Source organism: Sinohyriopsis cumingii, unplaced genomic scaffold, assembly GCF_028554795.1.
Source record: "Sinohyriopsis cumingii isolate HCF-2022 unplaced genomic scaffold, ASM2855479v2 utg000940l, whole genome shotgun sequence".
NCBI classification, from domain to species: Eukaryota; Metazoa; Mollusca; class Bivalvia; order Unionida; family Unionidae; genus Sinohyriopsis; species Sinohyriopsis cumingii.
The window spans coordinates 282255-308441 of record NW_028315945.1 but is presented as its reverse complement, the minus strand read 5'-3'; the positions used below and the strand labels follow the sequence as shown (position 1 = coordinate 308441).

At 34.4% G+C, this 26187-nt stretch overlaps 1 protein-coding gene across 1 annotated transcript in view; it reads left to right on the top strand.

Moving 5' to 3' along the window:
* The first annotated feature begins 4824 nt into the window (after positions 1 to 4824).
* Positions 4825 to 26187, top strand: part of LOC149772977 (uncharacterized) — a 38940-nt gene continuing 17577 nt past the window's right edge. Inside the window, exons 1-2 of the mRNA XM_089947005.1 lie at positions 4825 to 4932; positions 15433 to 15618. Of these exons, the coding sequence (XP_089803131.1) occupies positions 4908 to 4932; positions 15433 to 15618 (211 nt within the window). The 5' untranslated portion in view covers positions 4825 to 4907. The remainder of the gene's footprint in view (positions 4933 to 15432; positions 15619 to 26187) is intronic.

The following is a 26187-nucleotide window of genomic DNA, read 5'->3' as shown; positions in this document are numbered from 1 at the left end:
ATCATGTACTTTCCCTGAAAGTCTGTGAAAAGGTTATATTGCCGTCTTTTTTGTATTTTATGGCTCAGGACTCTGGTTTAATATGACATATCAGAGTACCGAAATTGGAGAAAATTCAACGATATTTCGCCCGGAGAGGACTAGGTTTCTCTCAAAGATCCCTGTTGGATCTACCACTTCATATTTGGGGATGAATTCAATGGAAGCTCGCATCGATAAGCAAAAACTTGTATTCCTGTTTCGCATATGTACCACACCGGCAAACTTAAAAGCTAAAATGTTTTTTCTTTGGGCTGTTGGATATTTGATCTTTGACCCCATTATGGCTACAGTTCTTTTATATATGATAAATACACTGTACTCAAAAAGTATGATTTAAAAGACTCAATGAATTTCTTTTGACTGGAAAATTTCCAGACAAAAAGCATATAAAACTTAATTGGGACAAGAATACAGGTATTCGAGGAAAGAAAACATGAAATGATCATCAGAAATCCAACGGGCGGATTTGGCCGATTTTTAAAACTTATTCCTGGACTAAAAATGTACCATTTATGGAAAAAACGCTTACACAGAAAATTGGAATATGGGACATTTTAGTTCGTATTGAAGGAATGCATGCAAGATCTGGACCGTGTCCCCTACGTGGCAAAACATGTAATATTCGTATTACACACATTTCGATGAATTGTCCCTTAACCTTAGAAGACAGAAACCATTTGATGGAAAATCTATAATTAATGTGATCAAACTATCTACCAAGTAATTATTGGAACTCGAATCATGGATTAATGTGATCAGACTTTCTACCAAGTATTTCATTGGAACTTGATGCATGGATTAACGTGATCAGACTATCTACCAAGTATATGATTGGATCTCGAGGCATTGATTAATGTGATCAGACTCTACCAAGTATTTCATTTGAACTTGAGGCATGGATTAACGTGATCAGACTAACAACCAAGTATATGATTGGATCTAGAGGCACTGATTAATGTGATCAGATTCTACCAAGTATTTCATTAGAACTTGAGTCATGGATTAACGTGATAAGACTGTCTACCAAGTATTACATTAGAACTTGAGTCATGGCCTAACATGACCAGACTGTCTACCAAGTATTTCATTAGAACTCGAGTCATGGATTAACATGACCAGACTGTCTACCAAGTATTTCATTAGAACTTGAGTCATGGCTTAACATGACCAGACTATCTACCAAGTATTTCATTGGAACTTGATACATGGATTAACGTGATCAGACTATCTACCAAGTATATGATTGGATCTCGAGGCACTGATTAATGTGATCAGACTCTACCAAGTATTTCATTTGAACTTGAGGCATGGATTAACGTGATCAGACTAACTACCAAGTATATGATTGGATCTAGAGGCACTGATTAATGTGATCAGACTCTACCAAGTATTTCATTAGAACTTGAGTCTTGGATTAACGTGATAAGACTGTCTACCAAGTATTACATTAGAACTTGAGTCATGGCTTAACATGACCAGACTGTCTACCAAGTATTTCATTAGAACTCGAGTCATGGATTAACATGACCAGACTGTCTACCAAGTATTTCATTAGAACTCGAGTCATGGATTAACATGACCAGACTGTCTACCAAGTATTTCATTAGAACTTGAGTCATGGCTTAACATGACCAGACTATCTACCAAGTATTTCATTAGAACTCGAGGCATTGATTAATGTGATCAGACTGTCTACCAAGTATTTCATTGGAACTTGAGGCATAGATTAACGTGACCAGACTGTCTACCAAGTATTTCATTGGAACTTGAGGCATAGATTAACGTGATCAGACTATCTACCAAGTATTTCATTGGAACTTGAGTCATGGATTAACGTAATCAGACTGTCTACCAAGCATATCATTAGAACCTGAGTCATAGATTAACGTGATCAGACTATCTACCAAGTATTTCATTGGAACTTGAGTCATGGATTTATGTGATCAGACTATCTACCAAGCGTATCATTGGAGCTTGAGTCATGGATTAATATGATCAGACTGTCTACCAAGTATTTCATTGGAACTTGAGTCATGGATTAACGTGATCAGACTGTCTACCAATTATTTCATTAGAACTCGAGGCAGGGATTAATGTGATCAGACTTTCTGCCAAGTATTTCATTAAGATAAAGGATATCATATATTCGTTTGATTAGAGAACTTATACGGAATATAATGAAAGAATTAATTGTATTGAACTGCAAAGTGAGTAAAATGCTAATTATTTTCGTTGTCTAGTTCTATTTTCAAAAGTTGGAACATATTGTAATCTATCTTGTTTAGTTCTGGTATTAATTTATTTATTAGTTTGCCAATTATAAGTAATTCACAGGATTTCATAAGTAACGACTGCACTATGTTCGTGACTCTCTATGTATTCCATTTCATTTCTTTAATTTTTCTTAAAACCTTCAGAAAATGGAGGAATTAAAGAATCTCTCTCTCTCTCTCATATCCTCCGTTTTAACACCGTTTCAATCTGATGTGAAACAGTTTTAAGTTTCTCATATATTTCACTTTTTCATTTTCCTCTGTCACTTTGTCTGCATGTTATTTGCAGTTTAATAACAGTGAATGAATTTACAGTGTACGTTTTACTGACACGATTGGAATTTGTCTGCAATACTGAGCATTTCATCTATGAGTGTATATTAATTTCAGTTACTGGAATCTGACCTAAAATGATAGCCTCGTTGTCTTAGTTCAGTTAGGTGGGTATACCTTTTCGAAAGTCATTGTTATTTTCTTTTTAATTCTCCCTGCTTCATTCGTGTTCCAGAAGCACCAGTTGTCATGCAACCGAATTGATTTATACATATTTGTGTCTGTTTTTATTTTTGTGTGCTTCAAAAGGTGTTATGCCATCTGTTCATTGATCAGCGTTTAAACCATGTCTTACCGTTTGTAAAGAGTCAACCATTTAAGTTGGATTTTGCTATTTCCACATTCTAGTCTAAGGTTTTGTGTAACCACTTCACCCATGATACTATTTGGCTAAGGTTTTGTGGAACCACTTCACCCATGCTACTATTTGGCTAAGGTTTTGTGGAACCACTTCATCCAGGTTACCATACGTTGAATAGTTTTCAGTGTTTTCATTTTCAAATAATTCCTTGACGTTTTATTGTCAAACTCCTTTTTTTCTTCCATCTTTATCTTTAAGGTTTTCTCTCTTTAAATATGTATGTAAAGGCATATCTTTACTTGTTTTCGGACCAGTGATATTTGGAGGCAAAGTGCATATCTTTATTTGTTTTCTAACCAATAATATTTGGAGAAAGCATCCATCACTGTCTAAATGTATATGCTTCCATAGCTGTATTTTCAGTATTGTGCATATAAAGTTGTGCATATAAACAACGTCTGTCTGTAACAAGTCATCCACGTACCTATCAACGACCTTTTCTATTCGAAAATCTTTCTCTCGCTTGCTTCTATAATGTGTTGGTAAAATGCTTGCTTGACCATGACTAATACTGTATTAGAAACTGAACATTGGGAATTGCAGTTTAAGAGAACTTCGAATTGTACTGGATGGAATCAGCCTGAATGTTATCAGCATGACTGTTATCATTATATCTTTGTATGCTTTATTTCAACTCTTGTACACATTTATTACTTAACTAAATGTTATCAGTATATTTTAATGCCTTTTTATCAACAAATGTAAACGTTTATTCTCTTTAATGTTGTTCGTAAACGCAACTAGCTTTGACCTAACTTGAATACTGTCCAATCGAATAATAAATAGAGATTTCCACAGAAATTGATATTTTATATTAAACTTATGAAACATGTTAATCACGCCAGTGATATAATTCAATACAATGAAACTTTCGTCCATTATCTATTGTAGGAGTCTCAAACAAACGGCCCGCGGGCCGCATGCGGCCCACTAAGCCATATCATGTGGCCCGCAAAATGATTGGCATCACAAGGTGTCATGAGAGTTAACAAAGGTGGTGCGGCCCTTGGGCCATCGAAAATGTCCTCATGCGCCCTCAGGATGGTTTGAGTTTGAGACCACTGATATATTGTGTATACACAATTTACAATTATTATTTTGTGCTCGCTTTGTAGTTGTCGCCCCGCAACAATGCTTAACTATTTGGTAACATGCTATTCTCACTGTCTGGCTGCGCCATAAATTTATGGATGGGATTCTTTCGTTTAAGTGTGCTGTAGATGATCTGTAAAAAAGTTAAAACAAATCTATGCGCTAAATTAAGTATATTACGGGGTTCATGTAAAAAATAGTATACGCAGTGCCATCTAAATTACAGATAGTCATTTACAAATCCCTGCCACTAAGAAAGATTATAATTTAAATTAGTACATTTAGCAGATATATTATCTTAGATCCCTTTTATCATAGAGCCAACATTTGTGAATAGAAGAAATTTTTGGACTAATGAGTGATAAAGAAAATATGATTTGAATTATGTCGTATTCTGTAATTGGATGGTTTGCGTGATATATATATATATATATATATATATATATATATATATATATATATATATATATATATATTATATATATCTGATAAAAACCGAAAGTCTAAAATGAAAGTGGTGCATGGACATTGTAAATGGTATGTCAATCAGTACGCATTTTATTGCGAATCTCGAAACCAGTTCCTTACTTTGGTTACAGCTGGCCCGGTATCGGAATTCGAGCAATTACTGGATGTCGGTGTAATACAGATTGGGTCCCTACATGATTTATGTATATAACTATAGTGTCGTCTACATTTCTAATGATTAATGAAAGGGTCCCAGTCTGAAGTATGGATCAGAAGAAATTATGAGCGATACTTTCGCAGAGATATTTTGAGTTCTTTTTAATTAATTAGTTTTAAAAATGGATGAAACAGATAAAGATACGGGTTAGTGATATCATGTGTCAGAGCAACTGTATTATGCATAAACGATTGTATCGCTTTTTGTGAATACAATATCGTGTATCCTTTCTGATAAGGATTCAAGATGGCGGCCTTTTTGCTACCTTGATGTGTTGGAACGCCTAGTTTTCGCAGAAACGGAATGGGACTTTATTGTTTTCTTTACATATTTTTCGTTTGTGTGTGTTACACACACACAAATGCAAGTTCGATTAGTTTTCTATCATCTTCAGTCAAATCGGGTTGTAAATTATGTGTTGTATCTTGGCAATCTGTACCAATGTCACTCACTGTCAACTCGGTTAAATGGGAGGTAACTCTTATCAAAGAAGTTCAGGAAGTCACTGAGCGAGAAGCAATATTTTGTCAACACTTTGTATTCTTCTGATGGATATAGATAGATTAAATTTGAAAAAATTCCATGTTTTCATGCATTTGTATTAAAACATTTTATTTTTTTGCACACAAAGATGGCTATTCCGTCAAGAAGAAAAAAAAGGGAATTTAGATCACGAATAATAATTGCTGTATTCATTTTTTGGTTTAGAGCATATATATTGACCATCAAAAGTGTGTAAAGTATTCATCGATGTCATGTATGCTTCTTTAGTTGATGGTTCAGTAATCAGCATGTTAATTCTCACCTCAAAATGTCAGATAAAAATTACTGCACCACTTTATGGAGTGCAAGATTGAGAGTGAAAAATCTTTGTGTCAGAAATGGGACTCCGACAGAGTAAAAAACAAATATTGGCATGAAATTGGGGGTCAAATTATAAATCTGCTGATCTCTGAAACAAATGAGGGTAAGAGGAAATATTGAATGCATGCTTTAGACTTATGCAGTGGCAGACATGGATTAAATTTGGCGAAAAAAAGTGGACATCACGTCTAATTGTTATTAGTGAAGGGAATAGTTCACATTTTGTCAGACATGCAGTGTTTTCATTTTTGTAAAATCCTAGCATGTGACATTAAGTCTGGTTTACTCAGATGATAGCTTTTTATTAACCTATAAAAACTGTGATGCATTGATTTTGTCATATGTATTTCTTGGGGTGTTTATAAAACAAAAATTGTTAATTGCAGAGGAGTTGAATAAAGTGAATAATTGCCATTTAGAGGTTTGTGTAATCAGGTTCTCAAAAATGACAACACTAGCTGGTAATAGATGGTATCAAATACCTACATGACATGGCATGTATTTCATTTTTAGACATGAGTAAATTTGGACCTTCATGGAAAAATAGCATATACACCATATTAAATAGTTGTAGTTTGTATTGGCTTACAATTTGATGTTCAGTCTTTATGGATAAAAAGTTTCATAATCTAGAAAGATGGTTACTATGACTATGTTTAACATATTAATTTCAAGAGATAAGGTCAGAGATAGTGTGCATTTACCAATCATAAAAAAGATTAATTGAACTTTGTTATGCAAAAGCTGATACTCGGAAATAATGCACTGACCTAATGTCTACTTAAACTATATGCTTCATATAATATTCCAGTGGATAACAACAAGGAGAAAATGCATCTTGCAGTATTGAAAACCAGTCAGTTGTAACCAGTTTTGTAAAAGAAGTTAATCTCATTGGTCCTGAAATAATTTAGTAGGATTTATAACTTGGTATGAAACCTAAACATGTAATCTCTATAATGCAGCATCAATGCAAGTATGGCTGTCACTTTTAAAAATTCTGTAAATGTTTACATGCCTTTTATGTGAATGTGTACAAATTCAGTTTACATGTCATTTTCCATCATTGTACAGCAGACATGATGACGGTGGCTTCTTTAGCAAGAAGAGTATGTGATAATCAGTCCTCATGATGTGTCCAATCAGTTTTGATGCTGTGTCAAATCAGTCTTCATGCCATTGTCAAATCAGTCTTCATGTTGTATCCAGTTAGTCTTAATGATGAGTCAAATCAGTCTTTATGCTTTGTCCAGTCAGTCTTCATGTTGTGTCAGATACGTTTTCATGCTGTGTCCAAAATGTCTTCATGCTGTGTCAAATCAGTCTTCATGTTGTGTCCAACTATCTTCGCTAGGCAGGGTTCTGATAACCCTATATACACCTTGGCGGATCAAACAGCTATATTGGTGCTTTGTTCTAGTGACATCTATTGGATTTCATGTGTTGCCTCCCCATGTATTTAATGCCAACTAACCAATAGCATGGTGCATTGTACACGACTGAAAATAGTGGTGGCAATTGACTAAAAAAGGATGCTTTATAAGTTTAACATCAAAAGTATGACTGTGTACCAGAGGGAGGCCATTACAGGTTTATTTGAATGAAATGTATTTGTGCAAACACGGACAGGTACTGGAAGAGTGCTTATTTATCAGTCCATTCAAGTTGTGTACTCCTCTTGTCTTGATCACATAGGAACAGTGTTCAGATTTGAACAATATAATTTTGATTGGATGCAGATTCCTGTTGCATCTAATGAAATTCATAGACCCAAAGCACAGATATATTTGCTTGATATGCCAAGGTGTATATTGGGTTATCAGAACCTTGGCTAGCAAAGATAGTGTCCAACCGATAGTCTTCTTGCTGTGTCAAATTAAATTCATGCTGAAGAATAATCATATCTATTGCTAAAATATGCAAATATTTTGCTAAACCATATGTTTCTTAAATTTTGTGCATAATTTAGACAGTGATTAGCAAAGGAAAAAGAACTATTTGCTAGGTGGTTCTGAGCCACTAAGTTGATAATGATTACAGTAACCACAGATAACTCATTATTAATTGAAGAGCTTAAGAATTGCATCCATAGTGACATCAAGACTCACCTTGATGAGCAAAAGGTGGAAACTTCGGAAAATGCTATTTGTACAGGTGACAGTTGTTCTTTGACTACTAAAGTTTCATTGGTCAATAAATGTTCATCTCAGCTAGGCTCATACAAGTACATCCAGATCTCAGTCTGGCTCACAGCTTTTAAGAATCAAACTTCTGATAAGACTGATCAGAAATACTTATCTTTCCTACATCCACTTACTGTAATAAGAAAGGGCATGTTGAAAAATAAGCAACATAAGAATGACAGAGCTATTCCAAATGCTGATTTCTGAGAGGTCAAGGTTAGACTCTTGTACTGAAAGCAGTACATTAGTTGGGTCAAAGAAACCAGTCTAATTTTATTAATGAAAATTATGTACCACTTGTATCAAAAGTTTCTATATCACTTATTGTTGATTCTGCAAAGACTATCCCTGTTAAAATATTAAGGGATACAGGTGCTTTTGTTTCAGAGGGCTATTAGTGAAACTGAAGCTACACAAGTACCTGTTATTTTGTTAAAAATTGGGTCCGTTTGAGAAAATGGAGACCACCTGAGGTAGAGGTACACACTGGTGAAGAGTGGTCAGTGAACTTTTGACTTTTTGTACTTACTTTGTATAGGCTGGAAATTCTTAGTCTAGTTCATGAAACTCCTTTGGCAGGTGATTTGGGGAAAAATACAGCTTATCAGATCCTAAATCATTTTTATTGGCCAAAAATTAAAAGTAATGTTAGTAAATACTGTAGATCTTGTATCACTTGTCAAATGGTAGGTAAGCCCAATCAGAAGACACGTAGGGCTCATCTGCAGCCTATTCCTGCATTTGATGAACCATTTAGCAGAATAATGGTAGACGGTGATGGTCCCTTACTTAGGACAAAGCCTGGCAGCCAGTACTTGTTGGTCATAATGTGTACATCCACATGATTTACAGGGCTGTTCCTTTGAGGAATATTACAATTAAAACTATAGTAAAAGCGTTGATAAAGTTTCTACACAGTGTGGCCTTCTCATATCTGTCCAATCTGATTAGGGGTAAAATATTATGTCTGGAATTTCCAGCAAATTATGCATGAATTAGGCATCCAGAAACATATGTCTTAATCCTATCATGCTGAAAGTTAAGGGGCTTTAAAAAGATTTCATCAGACTCTGAAAAATATGATTCTGTCATATTGTGATGATACCAGAAAAGATTGGAACAAAGGTTTTTATTTACTCTTGTTACTGTTAGGAAATCTGTTAAAGAATCGTTAAGATTTAGTGATGTTGAATTTGTTTTTGGACATACAACTGTCCATGGACCATTAAATGTATTAAAAGATACACTTCTATAAAGTTAAGATTCAGAAATTAATCCTCTTGGCTGTTTCTGATTTCAGAAATAAGTTGTTAATGGTTTGTGAAGTAGCAAGAATTAATCTTTATTCTATTCAGTCAAAACTGAAATCAAGGTATGACATAAATACAAAGGAAAGGAGTTTTCAGCCTGGTGATAAGAGTTCAGGCTCTTGTGCCCATATTTAAAAATCTTCTTCAGGCTAAGTGCTATGTCCTTACTAAGTTAGAAAGAAAGTAAATGACTTAAATTGCATCATTAATATTCCTGGGATGTTAATATGTTAGAGGAGTATGTTGATAGAGATAGCCCTGACAATCATGTAGTCATTTTCAGATTTAAGCAAAGGAGTGCAGTCAGACGATAGTGACTTTGGTGTAACCAAACTTTGAAATTCAGAAATATTGAATAATCTAGATCAGAAACTTTCACATCTACAGCTTCAAGAAATGAGTGAATTAAAACAACTATTATTTAAATATGAGCACTTGTTTTCAGATGTTCTAGTACCATGATGTTGAAATTGTAGAATGTACTCCTGTAAAATCGCATATGTACTGGATGAGCCCTATCAAGCAGAAATGTTTGAGAAAGAAATAAAGTATTTCCTAGAGAAAGATTTCATTGAACCAAGTAAAAGTAACTGGAGTTCATCATGTATTTTCATGCCCAAACCAGATATCATTTTCCCTATGTGTACTGACTGTAGAAAAGACAACACTGTTACCAGAAGTGATTAATTTTCAATGCCAAAAGTCAATGCATTGACTAAATTCAAAATGCAGAACATATAACCAAGTTTGACCTTTTGAAAGGTTTCTGGCAAATTCCACTCATGAAAGAACAAAATTAATTTTAGCACTTGTAACACCAGCTCTACTTCATATAAAGTGATGCCCTTTGGTACGAAAATTCTGTCAGCATTCTAGCATTTAATGAACATGATAACACTTACTTAGTAACATGATTTGGAAACCATGCAGAAATTCTTTGTTGGACTCTGTGATGCAAATATCACACTTAATTTAGGTAAACGTGAGTTTTGTGTTGCATATATCTAATTTTTAGGACATATTGTGGGACATGGTCAAGTTAATCCTACAGAAGTTAAGGTCATTTTTATCTCTGTATTCTCGGTGTCCATTAGATTGAGAAAAAGTATGTGCTTACTGTTGCACAGGTTTTAGAATTAGGGTAGGCAGGTCATTTGTTTTGTTTTTTAAACATATAACTTAATGTGACATTTTTGCGATGGGGGGAAAAAGTGCTAGGGTTGGCAGTGAGAAATGGGTGGTCAGCCAACCAGAAACATATATTTTTATTTGGAGGGGGCATACCTTAGCAAAATGCAGCTGATACAATTTTGGGGTATGGCTGCACTTACTGGAAATTTTGCTGAAATTGTTTCATAAGTGCTGAATCCCTGACCAATTTGATGTTTAGCAATCCAAGTTTCATTCATCTGACAAATGTCAGGAGGCTTTTAAAAAATTTAAAGACAATATTTAAGAGGGCACTAGTTCTTTCAGCTCCAAGTTTCAGTCACTTATTTAAAATGACTGTTGATGCGGGTGATATAGGGGTTAGTGGAGTAGTGATTGAAGACAAAAAATGGTATGGATCATTGCTGTTTAATTTGTATTGCTTGTTGACATTTCTTAATGATTATGTTATGTACATCTTTATTTTATACTTGACCTTGTCCAAAATCAAGTTAATGGCATACCTGACCAGTGACATTTATTTTGTAAACTACGTAATACATAGGGAATATTTCTCAGTTTGAATAGAAATCTTCTGATCGTTATTAATGATATAGATGTTTGCTTTAATGTTAATCTAAGACATAATTTTTTCACTTGGAAATTCCTAAACTTGTTGACAACTTTGAATGTTATAGGAAGGAAACTGACCTACATCCTGGGTCAGTTATTGTGTCTTAGCTTTTTATATTATCTTGTTTACTTGAAAAATTACTCATTCTCGCCTTAACATCTGAAGCAGAATCAGTCTTAATGCTGTGTTCAGTTTTTAATGTGGGTGGATTTATATTTTCAAATTACTTACTGGAATTACAAATCGCTGATTAATATTCTTGGACTAAAACAATAATTTGGAATTAAAGTGAATTCATACGCAAAGATTTTGAATTATATTATTGTGATATATCAAAGACTGTTGGCACATCATCACACTCCAGCCCATTGGCACATTTGTGACTGCAGATACATCAACACATTCAATACTGGAATTAAGAATATCACTGGAATTCAGTTGGAACTGCAAACATTTGGACTTACGATAGAACTTTTAGTAACATTTGGGATTTAATTCACAATACTGCAAAATCTTTTTAAATTTTCTCATTGTATTCTTGGGAAATAAATTATTTGTTGAATTTTACTATACTTGTTGGTTTTCACTCTTTTCTTTTACTTAGTTTAAGACCATATAGGCATGACAATAATGATCCAGTGTTCTCTTTTTCTAAAAAGAATTTTAAAAAACCCAGATGAAATTAGTCCACAATTAGGAAGGAAGAAGGAATGTTTAGCTTTGATATTGACTTTCTTACATTTTGAAGTTTATATTAGTTCAGCTCCTTGTCTGATTATTGTATTCAGTAATTACAAAACCCTTACTTTCATTAACAGAGGAAAATAAAAAATCAGTGATTGTTGAGGTGGAGTGTTTTGTTGTTTTATGTGTCATTCACAAGATCACTTTATATGTAATTTTAATTATTGTAGTGTCATATATTCAAATAATATGTAAAAGATAACTTTATTTTTATTTTATGAATCTTTCTCTTTTAGGAGGGGAGGTATTATGTATATTTAATTTGCATTGTGTACTTGACTTTTTCCATAATTTAAGATGGGAGTTTGGACCTATTTGACTAATGTCATCCTTTAACATTCTCTGGTCTACCTGATTTTTGTCAGGTTGTTTGCTAAAATTTAAGTAAACAGAATTGACCTTGTTTACAAATTTAACTGTGATCAGTTAATGAGCCCCAACAGGAAAGGTTAACCATAAGATGTCCTGGCTAATTATTTACCACTCCGTTTGCCTAAGTGGATAGAGCATCCTCCTTGGATGTGAGAGGTTGCGGTTTAGAATCCCAGCTGAGCCATACCAAAAACTTATAAAGTGGCACTAGTATTGGCCTGCTTGGTTCTCAGCATTAAGAGGTTAGTGATTGGACTGGTTGGCTTGGTGTCTGTATAATGTGACTGGGTGGGACATGATGCTACATGTTTGCAACACAATGCCCCATTGCTAGACATCACTAAAAACTGCCACACTGCAGACATTATAGCAATATGACTTTAATTGTTAAGCTTCATTAAAAGTCTAAATCACACAAATCACACACGCTTTGCTAATTAAGGTAATTATTGATGGATGAACAGTGCTTGTATAATTGATAGGTTACGTAAGTATAGAGTGCCCACTCCTATAATTTAGGCACTTCATTATGACGTATTTCTTGTCAAGAAAATATGGTCATAGGTTCCATACTGCTGTATAGAAGTAAAATTATATGTCTCATATACTCCATTATGTGGCAGTCTCAGTGTAACCTATTAAAGCAGTGTACTCGGGTAATACTATATCATACTGACAAAAGAAAATTGTGTTTATTTATTGATTTGTCATGGTTCAAGAGGTTTCAATGATAGGTTGTAGAAATTCAGTCTTTTTGTGAATTGAAATGTAAATATATTTCAGAAATTCTTGCTAATGTACATTACCTTTCTAGGTAGCATATACCCATTGCCTGCCTGTCTGTTGTTACATGTACCCATCCCTGACAGTCTGTTGTTGTATGTACACCTCCCTGCCTGTCACAGAATTAGGCTTGAATGTGGGCGTGGGTTCAAATCCCACTTCTGACACCATTGTCACAGAATTGTAACCGAGTGGGTTTTTGGACTAAATGAACAAGACAAACACAATGTGGGAAAGATGGAAATTTATGAATGAATTAATAATGAGAAATATATGATGTAAAAATGCAATCGAAAATAAACAAAACAAATATTAAATAAAATGAAGTGCAGATCCAAGAACCCTCATGGACTGCACATACCCCTCGAACAGTATTTTGTTCAACAAGATATTCACAAAATCTCTAACAAAATTATATTAAGATTCAAAAATAATCTTGACACAAGATTCAAAATACTCTTTGACACCACTAAGGTTCAAAATAATCTTGATACAACATAAGATTCAAAATAATCTTTGATACACCTAAAGATTCAAAATAATCTTTGACACACCTTAAGATTCAAAATAATCTTTGAAACAACTTAAGATTCACAATAATCTTATCACGACTAAGATTCACAATAATCTTATCACAACTAAGATTCACGATAATCTTATCACAACTAAGATTCACGATAATCTTATCACAACAGACAGCGTTGTTCTGGAAGCTCCAGATGACTCCAAGAAACTTTAGACGGCTTCGTACAGCTTCGGACCGCTCTAGTTATATTCACAATAACGTTACATCGACATTCATGGCTACAAACACGGTCAGCTACCATAATAGTTAGCTACTATAACAGTCAGCTACAAACGGTCAGCTACGAACACAGTCAGAATCATCTTCAAACACAGTCAGAAACAGCTTCCAACACAGAAACATCTTCCAACACAGACACAGCTGCCAACACAGACACAAACAGCTATAATAAAACCAAATGGGACATAATAGTTTCTGTATAATCTCTAGATATATGATAATAATTTAAAAATCTGCGTTGTAGAAACCACATTATTACGCGATAACACAGTACAAACCGAATAAGCTTCGCCTATCAAATAAAAAGAATGTAAATTTAACACTTACCCCTAAGGCTGGAGAATAAAGGAGAGTGTATACTCCTTGACGTGATCCAAAAACGACCAGTGTGGTTTTTCGTGATTTGTCTTACTTAAATCCATAGGAGAGTGAGTACAAGTCGGGGTAGAATACCCGTGCATATCATGTTAGTCATGATACCTGACACAAGTAATCTGTGGCTAGGTACATGTTATACAGTCGCTTACCTGGAAAAACACATTCACCCTATATAACGTTGTACGCATGTACAACGAGAAATAGTCTAATTGTTTTTAAGACAAAACCAAGTTATTTCTTTGCCTAATTCTGTGACACTGCCTGTCTGTCGTAGCATAAACCCCTCCATTTTTGTCTATTGTAGCATGTATACCTCCCATCCTGGCTGTTATAGCATGTACCCACCAGGCATGTTGTAGTATGTGTACCTCCATGCCAGTCTGTTGTAGCATGTACACTTCCCTGCCTGTCTGTTATAGCATGTAGCCTCCAAGCCTGTTTGTTATAGTATGTATACCTCCATGTCAGTCTGTTGTAGCATGTATACCTCCTTGTCTGTCTGTTGTAGCATGTAACTTGATCTAAAATAGATACGGTATTTTAGATCATAATTGATGTTTGTATTTTTCAGGGTACCAAGAACTTGACCAGATGTGCAAAAACTCACATTATATCCCTCCTATATTTAAAAAAATTTCCCCATTTTATTGCCCCCCCCTCCTTTAAGGATTAGCATATTAAACTATGATGTTATATATTTTTCTGTCTATCTGTTACCAATTTCATTTCAGCACAATAACTCAAGTTGTCAATTATATACAGTTACAAACTTTTGTGAATTGGCTTGCACTTTGAGTAAGGAAAGGTAAACCCTATTGATTTCAGATTTAAAAGGCAAAATGCTATAACCGAGGGAATAAAAATGGTTTTGTATTCTAACTTCTGCTCTGAACTACTTACCTCAGTGAAACTTAATGGATGGCTTACACTTAGATAAAGGAAGAAGCCTGAGATTTGGGGATAAAAGGTCAGATGTGAAGGTCACAGACTAAATAAGAAATATGTTTTCTACACATTAACATTAGTTCTGTATCACATACCTGGCCAAAATTGACTTGGACTTAGGATAAGGAAAAGGCATATCTCTATTGCGATCAAATGGTCAAATGCAAGGTCACCATGACTAAGAGAGGAAAATTTGGTTTTGTACAAATATTTCAGTCATAGATATAGAGAACCATTTAATACAGAGTGGATGTATAATGTTATACATGATAGTCAAATAGACATTGTTCTCTCTAAACTCTGACTTTTCCATTTTTGTCAAGATAGAAAAGTAACTTCTCATTTTTCTAACTTTCGTTTTGGGTCTTAATATATTCTTTAATTTTAATATGAATGATCATTGTCCTGATGCATTTCAAGAAAAGGCATTGATTGTCTAGCCTATTGGTTTCTGCATACCTTGTTAATTTACTTTTCAGATGATGATTTTCATGTCATGTATTGCTGCAAATTTTGCCACAAACAATTTGGATCAAAGACAGGGATCATTCAACACAGAAAATGGTGTGCCCTGAGAGAACGTAGTAGCACTGCAGGAAACAACACAGTTCCAGTGGACCCACAGTCTAGCAGGATTCCAAAACCATCATGCATGTCGGGGGCAGGTATGCTTATGTGTAAAAACATTTGTTAAAGAGGGCCTTGATGTTAAATCAGTATTTGGTAATATAAAAACACTGATGTAAATAAGAAAAATTGTTTTTTATGTATACTTTTGTTCTAAACCATGTACCATGTCCACAGTTTATGGAGTGCTTGCACTTGAGGTAAAGAAGAGGTCATTTGGGGGCTTAAAATGACAAAAGTCTGCTTCATTGTGGCTCAAAGACAAATTGCTTTTTTGCAGAGCAGCTTATATTCCAATATGAGTTCTAGCAAGTTTATTAAACTTGTTCAATGGTTTTCACTTAAAGCAGCTTATGATTCCAGGGTATAGAGGTAAGTACATGGTTATGGTAAGTATAAAAATAAGAAAATAATTTTTTCTGCACAGTAAATTTATTTCATGACAGGACCTTGACCAGAGGCTCAGTTCATTGAGAGTCATTGGTCAGCAATAACCAGAATAGTTGATTAGAGGACTAGTAAGCAGCAGGCAGACTTATAATGTGACACTTTTCGGCAGTGCATACCTGTGCACCCTGTCAAAATTCTTTTTGGTATTTTCAGCGACATTTTCAGTATTTCATATCTGCTTTATTATTCTTGACAACTACGCACCATTAGTAACATACAAAGTTACCAATGCATCTTTATTACATTTTGTAACCAAATTGTCAGTGCAAGGAATGATCCATACTGCAGTCTGTTAAACATTTAATACACATTAAGAACGATCATAATTGGAGTAATTTTTCAAGTATTGTCAATCTCTTTGTGTTTCCCTGATTTTATGTCTTAAGATATGAATCCCACCACCACACCTAACTGAAATATCAGTTTCACACAGTTTGAAGAAGGCATAACTATTGCCCTTTCTGCCAGCAGAAATCAACAGCCAGGTCTTGCTGTGTGATATCAAATTGTTGTACTCGTCTCTTTGTGTTTTTGACTGATGTTGATTCTTCTTCAGCCACTCTCTTTGTCCTAGATGTCATTTCAAATTCATTTTCTGGGCCCTACACAGCCATGATGCTGTTTACACTACAGATGGAAGACAAAGAAACCTTAGACATGCGCAATTGCACATGACCCTTCTGATTAATACAGTGCTATTACTAAGGCAGGCTGCTTTTGCTTTAATTTTGTACCTCTGCTTTCTTTTCATACTTGCTAAATACAAACTTTACCTCTCACAAAAATGGATTTGTGACTTGAAAGTCATATTCACCTGTTTCCAATTTTTTCTCTACAAAATATGGAAAATAAAGAAGGTGCACAGGTCTGGCAGTAATTTTATGTTGCTGTTTTCAGAAATCAAACCCCACAAATTATAGATGATACAAATACTTCAGAGTGCTACTATCTAGTCTTTGCCACCAAGTTTCATACTGGCCGTGTTTAAGTTCATACAAAACGTCATCAGGAGTTTTTAATTCAATAAAGGAGGATTTTCAATGGGATTTGTTGAATTTTTCATTACATCTTCAGCATTAGGAGCCATAGCAAATGTCACTGTGTGAGTAGTTCTTATCTGTATATTTGAAAAGCTTTTGTACAATTTCCAAGACAGTGAACATTTTGACTTACCTGAAAATTAATATGCTTCTGTAAATGCGTTATTATGTTCCACTATAAAGTTGTGAAACAGTGTCTCAGTATGTACATCTTTATTCACATTGGATACAGATTCCATGAATGTGGATTTCATTGATGGTGTATTTGTCATATTTAATATGTATGAAGCAGTTGTTGTTCTTAATACCTTGACTGATTTAAAATCTGCTTTACAGGAAATGCAGAATGCATATACTTTGAATTTTATTTAAACAGCTGAAATTCCTGTTAACATCCATTATTGAATTTTGTGGGATATTTTGGTTGTTTAGATTTTAGTGTTTTAGCATTGGCGATAATGCATGCTTGGAAACTGATATCCCACATTACCAAGAAATGTGGAAAAAGTTAGGAGCAATGATAGATTTTTTTTCTGACTCTGAAAAATCCTTAATTTTGCAAATATAGATGAAAGTCTGGAAAACAAAATTTTCTGCCACCACTTGTCAGAAAAAAATTCATAATTGAACCAAGGCTTCCAAAAATTCACAAATGTGCATCCCTGATGCAATAAAATTAAAAATGACGTAGTAAAACCCTGGCCTAAAAATGTCCCGTAGGACACAATAAAACTTGCTTAGAGAAATGGTGAAGGTTTCTCAAAACAGGTCACCAGGATTTTCTACGCTGTCTGTTGAGGCCATGCTCATTCATTATGCATTGTGTTCATTTCCAAGTGTAGTGAAATAAGTGTTGTTCAAGTGATCTTTAAAGGATGAAGCGCTAAGGATTCAAGTTAAATTAGAATTAAACCCGACAGTAATAAATATTACTACCCTTTGTTGCTTTGACATCGAGTTTTAGACAAATGCCATTTGCAGAGTTGGATAAGTACTTTTGGCGTTAAACGCATACATGTCAGCCATTATGCTTTTGTCGTAATCACTACATCTTTTTTCAACAAATTATATTTTATGTTCTCCACTATATGGATTATGTTGTTTTGGTGAATTAAAAAATAAAATAAATAAAATTAAGTAAAAGGTTTGGAACTAAAGTTTGTGCAACTGTGTTTAGTGGTAAATAAAGTCTATGCGTATTTTACAAACTTTTCAGTTGAACATAATGTTTATAGTTGCTGCATGTTTCAAATACCAAACTTTTAATTATGTTTTCCAGCCTTGCAGTAGCAGCTGATGATATTTTGTTACACCTTACTGAAAAATGGTCAAACTTCCGGGGAAAAAAATCAATTGCCGTACTGAGATGAACTTGTCAGAGTTGGCAGGTCTGACACACACACACATAGACACAACTTACTGTAGAAATTCTAAAGTGGGACCCTTCAACATCTTGTAAGGACCCTATGTGGGATCAGGACTCCATAAAATATAAATTTAATGGAAGCCCTATGAACTGATCAAAAGTTAAATTTATTGAGTTCTGACCAGAATATTCAGAGGTTGCAGTTTGGATCATTTGAGTGCCTGCCATAAATAAATTTGTGTAGTCCATCTAAACTTCATTGGATTAGATTAGTAGACTGGTTAATTCAAAGACAGCTAGATATCGATATCTTTTCTTGTGTGGAAGGTATGAAAACCAGTCTAACATCACAAAAGTCAACAAGATGGCGAATTTAAACATGTTACATTGAAGTCGTGCTTCATGAAATTGATTAGAAGATTGTTTAATTAATTAGAAATTCTGAGTATTGCAATCATTATGCCTTTAATCTGCAGACAGACTAGATGAGACTACAGATTTGATGAAATTTGACTTAGTACCTGCCATTTGCATTGCTAGTCACACGAGTAGACAGATCTCACACCATCCGTGCTGATGACATCATAGGTACACTAGTCAAGTGATATCAACAATAACATGTTTTAAATGTTTGTAGAAAATAAAATATTACATGTAAGTTGCATTCTGTCTGTAATAATATAAAACAATGAAAGAACACAAAATTCTCAAAATTTATTTTCAAGAACAACTACATGGATAAAATTCATGAAACATGGAGCACATGTCAACATGTCAACAATGGTGGTGTTGTATCACATGACTGTCACATTGCCATGTGCTGTCAGCTTGATGCACCTGGCTCTGACCATGTTGCTTCGATTGCGACAGGTTTCTGGTCGTTCTCAGAATAAATATGTTGAGAATTATATGTCCTTTTAGGTTTTTTAGAAAAGGTATTTTGACTGTCTTTAAATATTTTTGAATTTTTGTATACAACATTAGAAAGGTGGTTGTTGTTGATGTCACTTGACTATTGGACTTCTGATGTTGTAGTTTAAGAGATTTGTTTTGTCTTGTGACTAGCAATGCAAATAGTGTGGGTCAGGTCAAATTTCATAAATGATGTAGTTTCATTTCGTCTGTCAGCGGATTAAAGACAATGATTATAATACTTGCAATTTCTGAGAAAATAATTTATTTTCCTACTGATTTCATGTAGATATGACTCAGTGTAACGTGTTTAAGTTTGCTGTGAGTGATGGTAAGTAGTTACCATATGTTGCTAATGCACGTTAGCGGCAAATTCCTCAAGATAGGCATTTGGCTCGGATCTCACACTCAACATAAATGTCCAAATATGAAAAATTTGGTGGGAGTATTCAGAGAAAACACATATTAGAAAATGACCAGCTGTGCTGTATAGGTTTGTTTTGTAAAATTTTAGTGTAAAATGTTGAATCTCAGAGCTGAACTTCGCTGCTAAACTATGACACTGACAAGTAGCATGAAGTATTGCTTTCTGATCTTATATAGGTCTCAGTGGAAATAGGAGATTGTCATTCCTTGTATTACATATTAAGAAATTATACAATCCCCTGTATCATTTCAGGTTTGGGGACTAGTTTATCACATCACACACAGATATATATTGATTTTACAAAAAATTAAATCCTTGTTTATACAGTAATTTTGAAGCTCTTGTCTCAAAATTTTAATCAATGACTTTGTAATTAGGTCTTTTTAAATGTTGTATTTTTAACCAAATCATCTTAAGGTGTTTAGGCTGTTGAAAAATCAGGTTAGTTTGGAGTATTGGCACAATTTAATTCCAGGTTAAATTTTTTTCTTTAGAAAATAAAATTAAAATACTTTGCATTTATTGTTATTTGATATTGTAATAGAAAATGTTTTCTTTGTATAGCATGCATATAGATTGCTATCTTGATTTATAACTGGATATTATGATTTCTTTGCAATTTTGGAAGAAAACAAAACTAATTTATGTTCGTTGTGTTATTGTTTCTTCATACCAGCATAATGCAGTTCAGCAAAGTAAAGTGATAATTTTTATTCTGTAAATTGAAATGACTTAACATGCCAAGTTATATGAATATAAGTAGTCAGGCTCATTTTTTGTGATTTAGTACATGGTCATATATCTGATTTGGATAGTCTTGAGATAGATATATCTTTTGATTTCAATAATGCTTGCTTTAATAAACTAAAATGTTCTTTAATTCCATTTAGTAATGCATGTTTTATAAACTAAAATGTTCTTTAATTGCATTCAGTAATGCCTGCTTTATAAACTAAAATGTTCTTTAATTCCATTCATTAATGCCTTTTTTATAAACTAAAATGTTCTTTAATTCCATTCAATAATGGTCATGTCTGAATCTTGAAAAATTAAATTTCATCCTAGTATAACCCTGGAAATGACCTGGAAATTTATCTTAAAAATGCATGGGAACCATGTGTAAAGCTGGACAAATTTTAAGTACTCCAGCCAAACTGACTTGTTTTAAGTTAATTAAGCTTCTAGGTAATCCAATCAGAAGGCTTTAGTATTTTTAAAATTTCAGACTTCTCTTTACCCACACATTGCATAATCCACATTGAGAGACTTCAAATACTTAAACCAACTATCCCTACCAGCAAAATCAAAGGGGTCTTAAATGTTTTATGCTGCTTGAAATTAGCAGCTTAATCATGTTGCCCAGCTTGAGCCAGTTGACAGTCACATGGTCAGGTAGTAGTATTGTAAATATATTACACTTGGAGCTAGGTGTGACAAAATGGGAAAAATAATCTTTGCTTATATTGTAGTTGATGATGGGAGTTACGGGAGATTCCCCTCATTTTGGAAGGAAAATTTTCCAGCCTGTAAGTTTCACATGTATGTGTACTTTAGCTCACCAAATACATAGAGTGTCATCTGACCAGTCAGAGCCAAAGGTTCCAAAGCAAAGCAGTCTTCAATTGAAGTGTATTTTGCTGGATGTTGTTAAATGGGTAGCTGGCATTGCTGACCATGATTGGACAACAGGACCAGAAACTCATTGGATCACATGAACAATGACGTGTCTATTGTATTTTGTCTTCTATTGTATTTTGACTCAGACTCGGCTAACAATGTTGTTTATTGCTACCATTGCAAAGTTAGACAGATAGCCCTGCATGTGGACATCTTGTCGCTAAAGCACTGAATGCACTTGTTGGAAGCCCAACGCCACAAGCACCTATTGATTCAGTGTTATCACACAGAAACTACGCTTGATAGAACAATGAAGCCACACCACAAAACACATGACTGAAATCTCTGAAAACCAGGAAATCAGAGACACCAATATGTTGGTTGCCTTGATCAAAGACTGGTGATGCTTCAGAAGCTGTGACTGAACATTACACAGATGTAAAAACTACTGATGTGCTCTCACCACCATGTGTGGTAACTTCATTTACAGCGTACCAAGGACTGCTGAGACCGCTGCAGAGTCCCAGTGGTAAGAGCATCAGCCTCAGATTCTGGAGGTTGTGGGTTTGAACCCCGGCTGAGTCATATCAAAGACAAAAAATGGTACTATCAGCTGCCTCGCTAGGTGTCCGCATTAAGAGGTTAGTGTTAGGACTGGTGGGTGTGCTGTCAGGATAATGTGACCAGGTGGGACATTATATTACATGTCTGCGAGATGATGCCTCAGTGCTAGACATCACTATAAACTGCCACACTGCAGACATCATAGCAATATGACTTAAATTTTTTAAAGCTACATTAAAAATCCAAATCACACACACAGACACACAAACACACACACACACACACACACACCCACCCTAGGACTGCTGGCCAGTAAAGGAAAGAAGAAAAACTGAAAGTATTGTACCAAATTGATGACTTGTTTTTACTGAGGTGGATGGTTTGATAGACCTAAATCTCACATCTTAATGGTACATAACTCCTGAACATATTTATTGATAATATATGGTTATTATAGTGGGTGGGGTCAGTTGACAGCATTGATAAATGATCAGCCTGGTACAAAGGTAATAATACATAACAATCCTGACAAAATTCCAAAATCTTTAATATATACAATATGAATATCGCCAGTGATGAAATTCAGTTAGAAATATTCCACATCTATCTATACAGGTACCTGACCTTGTGTCATTTGTGTTTAAGATTTATCAATACATATGCATAATGAATTCAGAACAGCCATATCATGATAATGTTGCAGAATATCCAGATAAGAAACTGACTGTGTATCATCAAATGACAACATCGATGCTGATTTTGTTCCACTTGTCAATACCTATCTGCATAAGTTCAAGATTAACAGATTCTCATATAAACTCAGATACAGTCTACTAGGGGTCAAGTAGAAATTGGCCATTGGGACCAGATGCACAAATACCAACTTGAGTCCAGCTTGAAATCATTGCACTTAATGTTATGACTCTATGGTCACAAACTAAGTAACAGTAAAGAGCAAAAAGCCAACAAGTTTTTTAAACTTAAACAAATAATTTATTTCCTTAGAATACAAAGTGAAAATTTAAAGAGAAGTTACATTATTCCAAATTAAAACCCTAATAGTCATCAAAATTCTATCACAAGTCCAAATGTTTAAGTCCAGTGTTTAAGTTCCAATTGAATTCCAGTGGTATTCCAAATAAATTATGATATTGATTGTGTTGATATGCCTTTAGACTTGAACCTACTAAATGTGATAGTGGCCTGGAGTGTGATGATGTGCCAGCAGTCTTTTGATGTATGACAATTATATAATTCAAAATGTTCTTGTCTGAATTCAATATAATTCAAAATGTTCCAGTCCACATAAAAACCCATAACATATCATTCAGTTTTATAAAAGTATTAATAAATAATTCACTTACGAAGCACCTATAAAAAACTAAGGAAACCGCAAAATCGGATGTCTAGATGTCCTTAACGAACCGAGTAATCAGCTAGGATTCCGATCCTAGATGTCCTTAACGAACCATGTAATCGGCTAGGACTCCGGTCTCTTGCTAAATAAAGTATAAATACCATTCAATCTCTAGAAACATTAATTAATAAATAACTTAAAGAGGTAATATCTAAAAACTTATAAATAACATAACGTAGGAAGCACACACTAAACACCTCGACAAATAATACCATAATAACCTTGAAAATCTCTCTTCATACATGATTTCTACTAAGAACCTCTATAAACAGCATAGAACATCCACCCCTCCTTTTAGAACATTTTGAAGAAGAAAAAAAATTGATTTAAAAAAAAAAAAAATCGCAAGAAACACCAGGAAAATGCAACAAGAAACTAGCGATGTAAAGCAAGCAGGACCGTTCCCGAGCTCTCCTTCTCACTAATGACAGCCAACCATTCAACTGTAGGGACCTTTATGGACCCACAGATTGAGGCCAAACTATCAGGGTTCCTTGAATCAATAAAACCATGGGGGAGGTGGCACCATCCCCTTCCCCAGGAACAACTAGCAGACTGCAGTGCAGTCAGAAAAAAGTGGCACATGCACAATTGTGCGCACGCCACTATAATTAAACTCAACAACAACAGTCCAAGAATATTGAGCACTTTGCAAATCCAGTGTGAATGATAATTTGAATAAATAAATCCACCCTAACTAAAAATGGAGCACAACAATAAGTCCATTTCTGGTTCACATGTTAAGGTAGCAATGAGTAATTTTTCAATTAAACAAGATTATATATCCCTCTACTTAACCTAGTTAACAGTTACCGTTATCTATAATGTTAGTTTCCATTCTAGAAGTTTCTACGGTCAGAATCAAGACTATAAGCATGCTTACCATTAATAATGATCTGAATATTTAATCCACAGTAATAGAGAAATATTTGTGAATATATGTTGAAAAATGTTACTGGTCAAGAACACCATAAACTCAATTTTCGACAAGGTCAAGTATAAATACAGATATAAATAACTTACAATCATTAAGAATACACTAACAAACAGTTGAAATTGAATACACAACTTGAATGTGAAAACACCTGGTCTAAGACTATATCACCAGGTGTGAAAACACCCATATGTTATTTCTAGAATTCACTGACAAATACATGTTGGTTGCAATTCTTGCCAATTATGTTGCATCAGCATTGACTCGTTCAAAAAGAGAAAAATCTTTACTGTTATTCAACAACGATGCACTTGTCTTTGTGACAGTTCTTGGGTGAAGATAAGAACGATCATTTCAGACTCCGTTCAGCGGCATAATCAGTATGGTTCTATATGAACACAATGCCAGGCCCCAAGGGCACACAATCACCAGTGATTTAAATATTGTCCAAGCAAATATTTTCTGTGATTGCATTATAGCTGTATGAATAAAAAGTGTAATTGGTTAAAAGTGTGCTTGTTGCATCTGGACATGATGACCAAGTGATTGTACAATGTGATCACATTATTGTAAGTATCATAGACCTCAGAGATATCAATATGAAAAAATTCTTGAAATCAATCAACAGCTGTGAGATTAAGTTACCAAGAAAACCATTTTACTTGCAAAATGCAAATGTATGTGTTTGGTCCTGGATGCTATTTGTGGACTTGCTGTAGCAACAGTGGTTGGCTTTGGTCTGGCAGGAATCACGACCACAGTTACAGTGATTACCACACCATTAAGTATTCTTTTTGAAGCCATATTGACTATCATTGCTGTAAAAATAATAGAGTTTTGCATTTATTCAGAAATTCTTGCGACAGCCCAAAGTAGTCTCCGCACACTTGCCAACTTTTACTCTGTCCATTTAAGATAAAATGATTACCATGGTGGAGTTGGAGGTTTTGCTGGTTGAAATGGAAAACCACACACAGATAAAGCCATCCGTTAAAATATCCATGGAAAGCACTGCTTTTCCTGCAGAATAATTTCCTTTTGAAATGCCAAGAAAGAAAGCAGACCTTCTGTTGCAAATTAATATGGAAATATAAAAGCTTCATGGTTTCATTCCTGCAAAAGAAGTCAAAGAAATATATGCAGTCAGCTCAACCAAATTATGAGATATAGAATGCTCTCAAATATTGCCCAGCTATAAAAAAAAAAAAGCCAAAACATACGTTTACAACCAGAATGATCTGTGGCTTGTAATGGATGGCTTTTAGTCTGTATAAACAAATCTGAAGCCTATAAGTAATAGTATCAAGTCTTTGATTCTTGGATTTAATGATGTTGAAAAAAAAAATGTCATTACTGGATCAAAAAGTAGCCCAGACCGAAGACAGTATTTTGATGCCATTAAATAAGTTCTTAACATTTACAGTGGTTTAATTAATATGCAGATCAATTTTCATAAAAATCATCAAGGATTTTATGGAACAGATATAGTCAAAATGAGGAATCTGATATGCAGAAGACTTAATAGATGAAATAGAAGTAGGTCTGGACACTGAAAAGGGTTCTTATTTGTTCAGAGAGCAGCAGATCAATAATAACAGTCACAGCGGCTGACCTGACTGGGGCACCTCATGAGAACTTTGCTTGGGGGATCATGCAGGTTACAATCTGTTATGAATCCATGCTTTAAGTAACAGAAAAGTGTGAAAAGTAACAAGCTTTGTAAAATTCAGGAATTAATTTATTTTTCTAAAAAGCAAAGTGAAAATGAAAAAAGAATGTAGGATATTGCCAATTAAATCCCAAAATAATCCTAGAATTAAAGACACAAGTCCAACCCTGAAGTGTTGATGTGTCAGTGATGACCTGTATAATGTTAATGT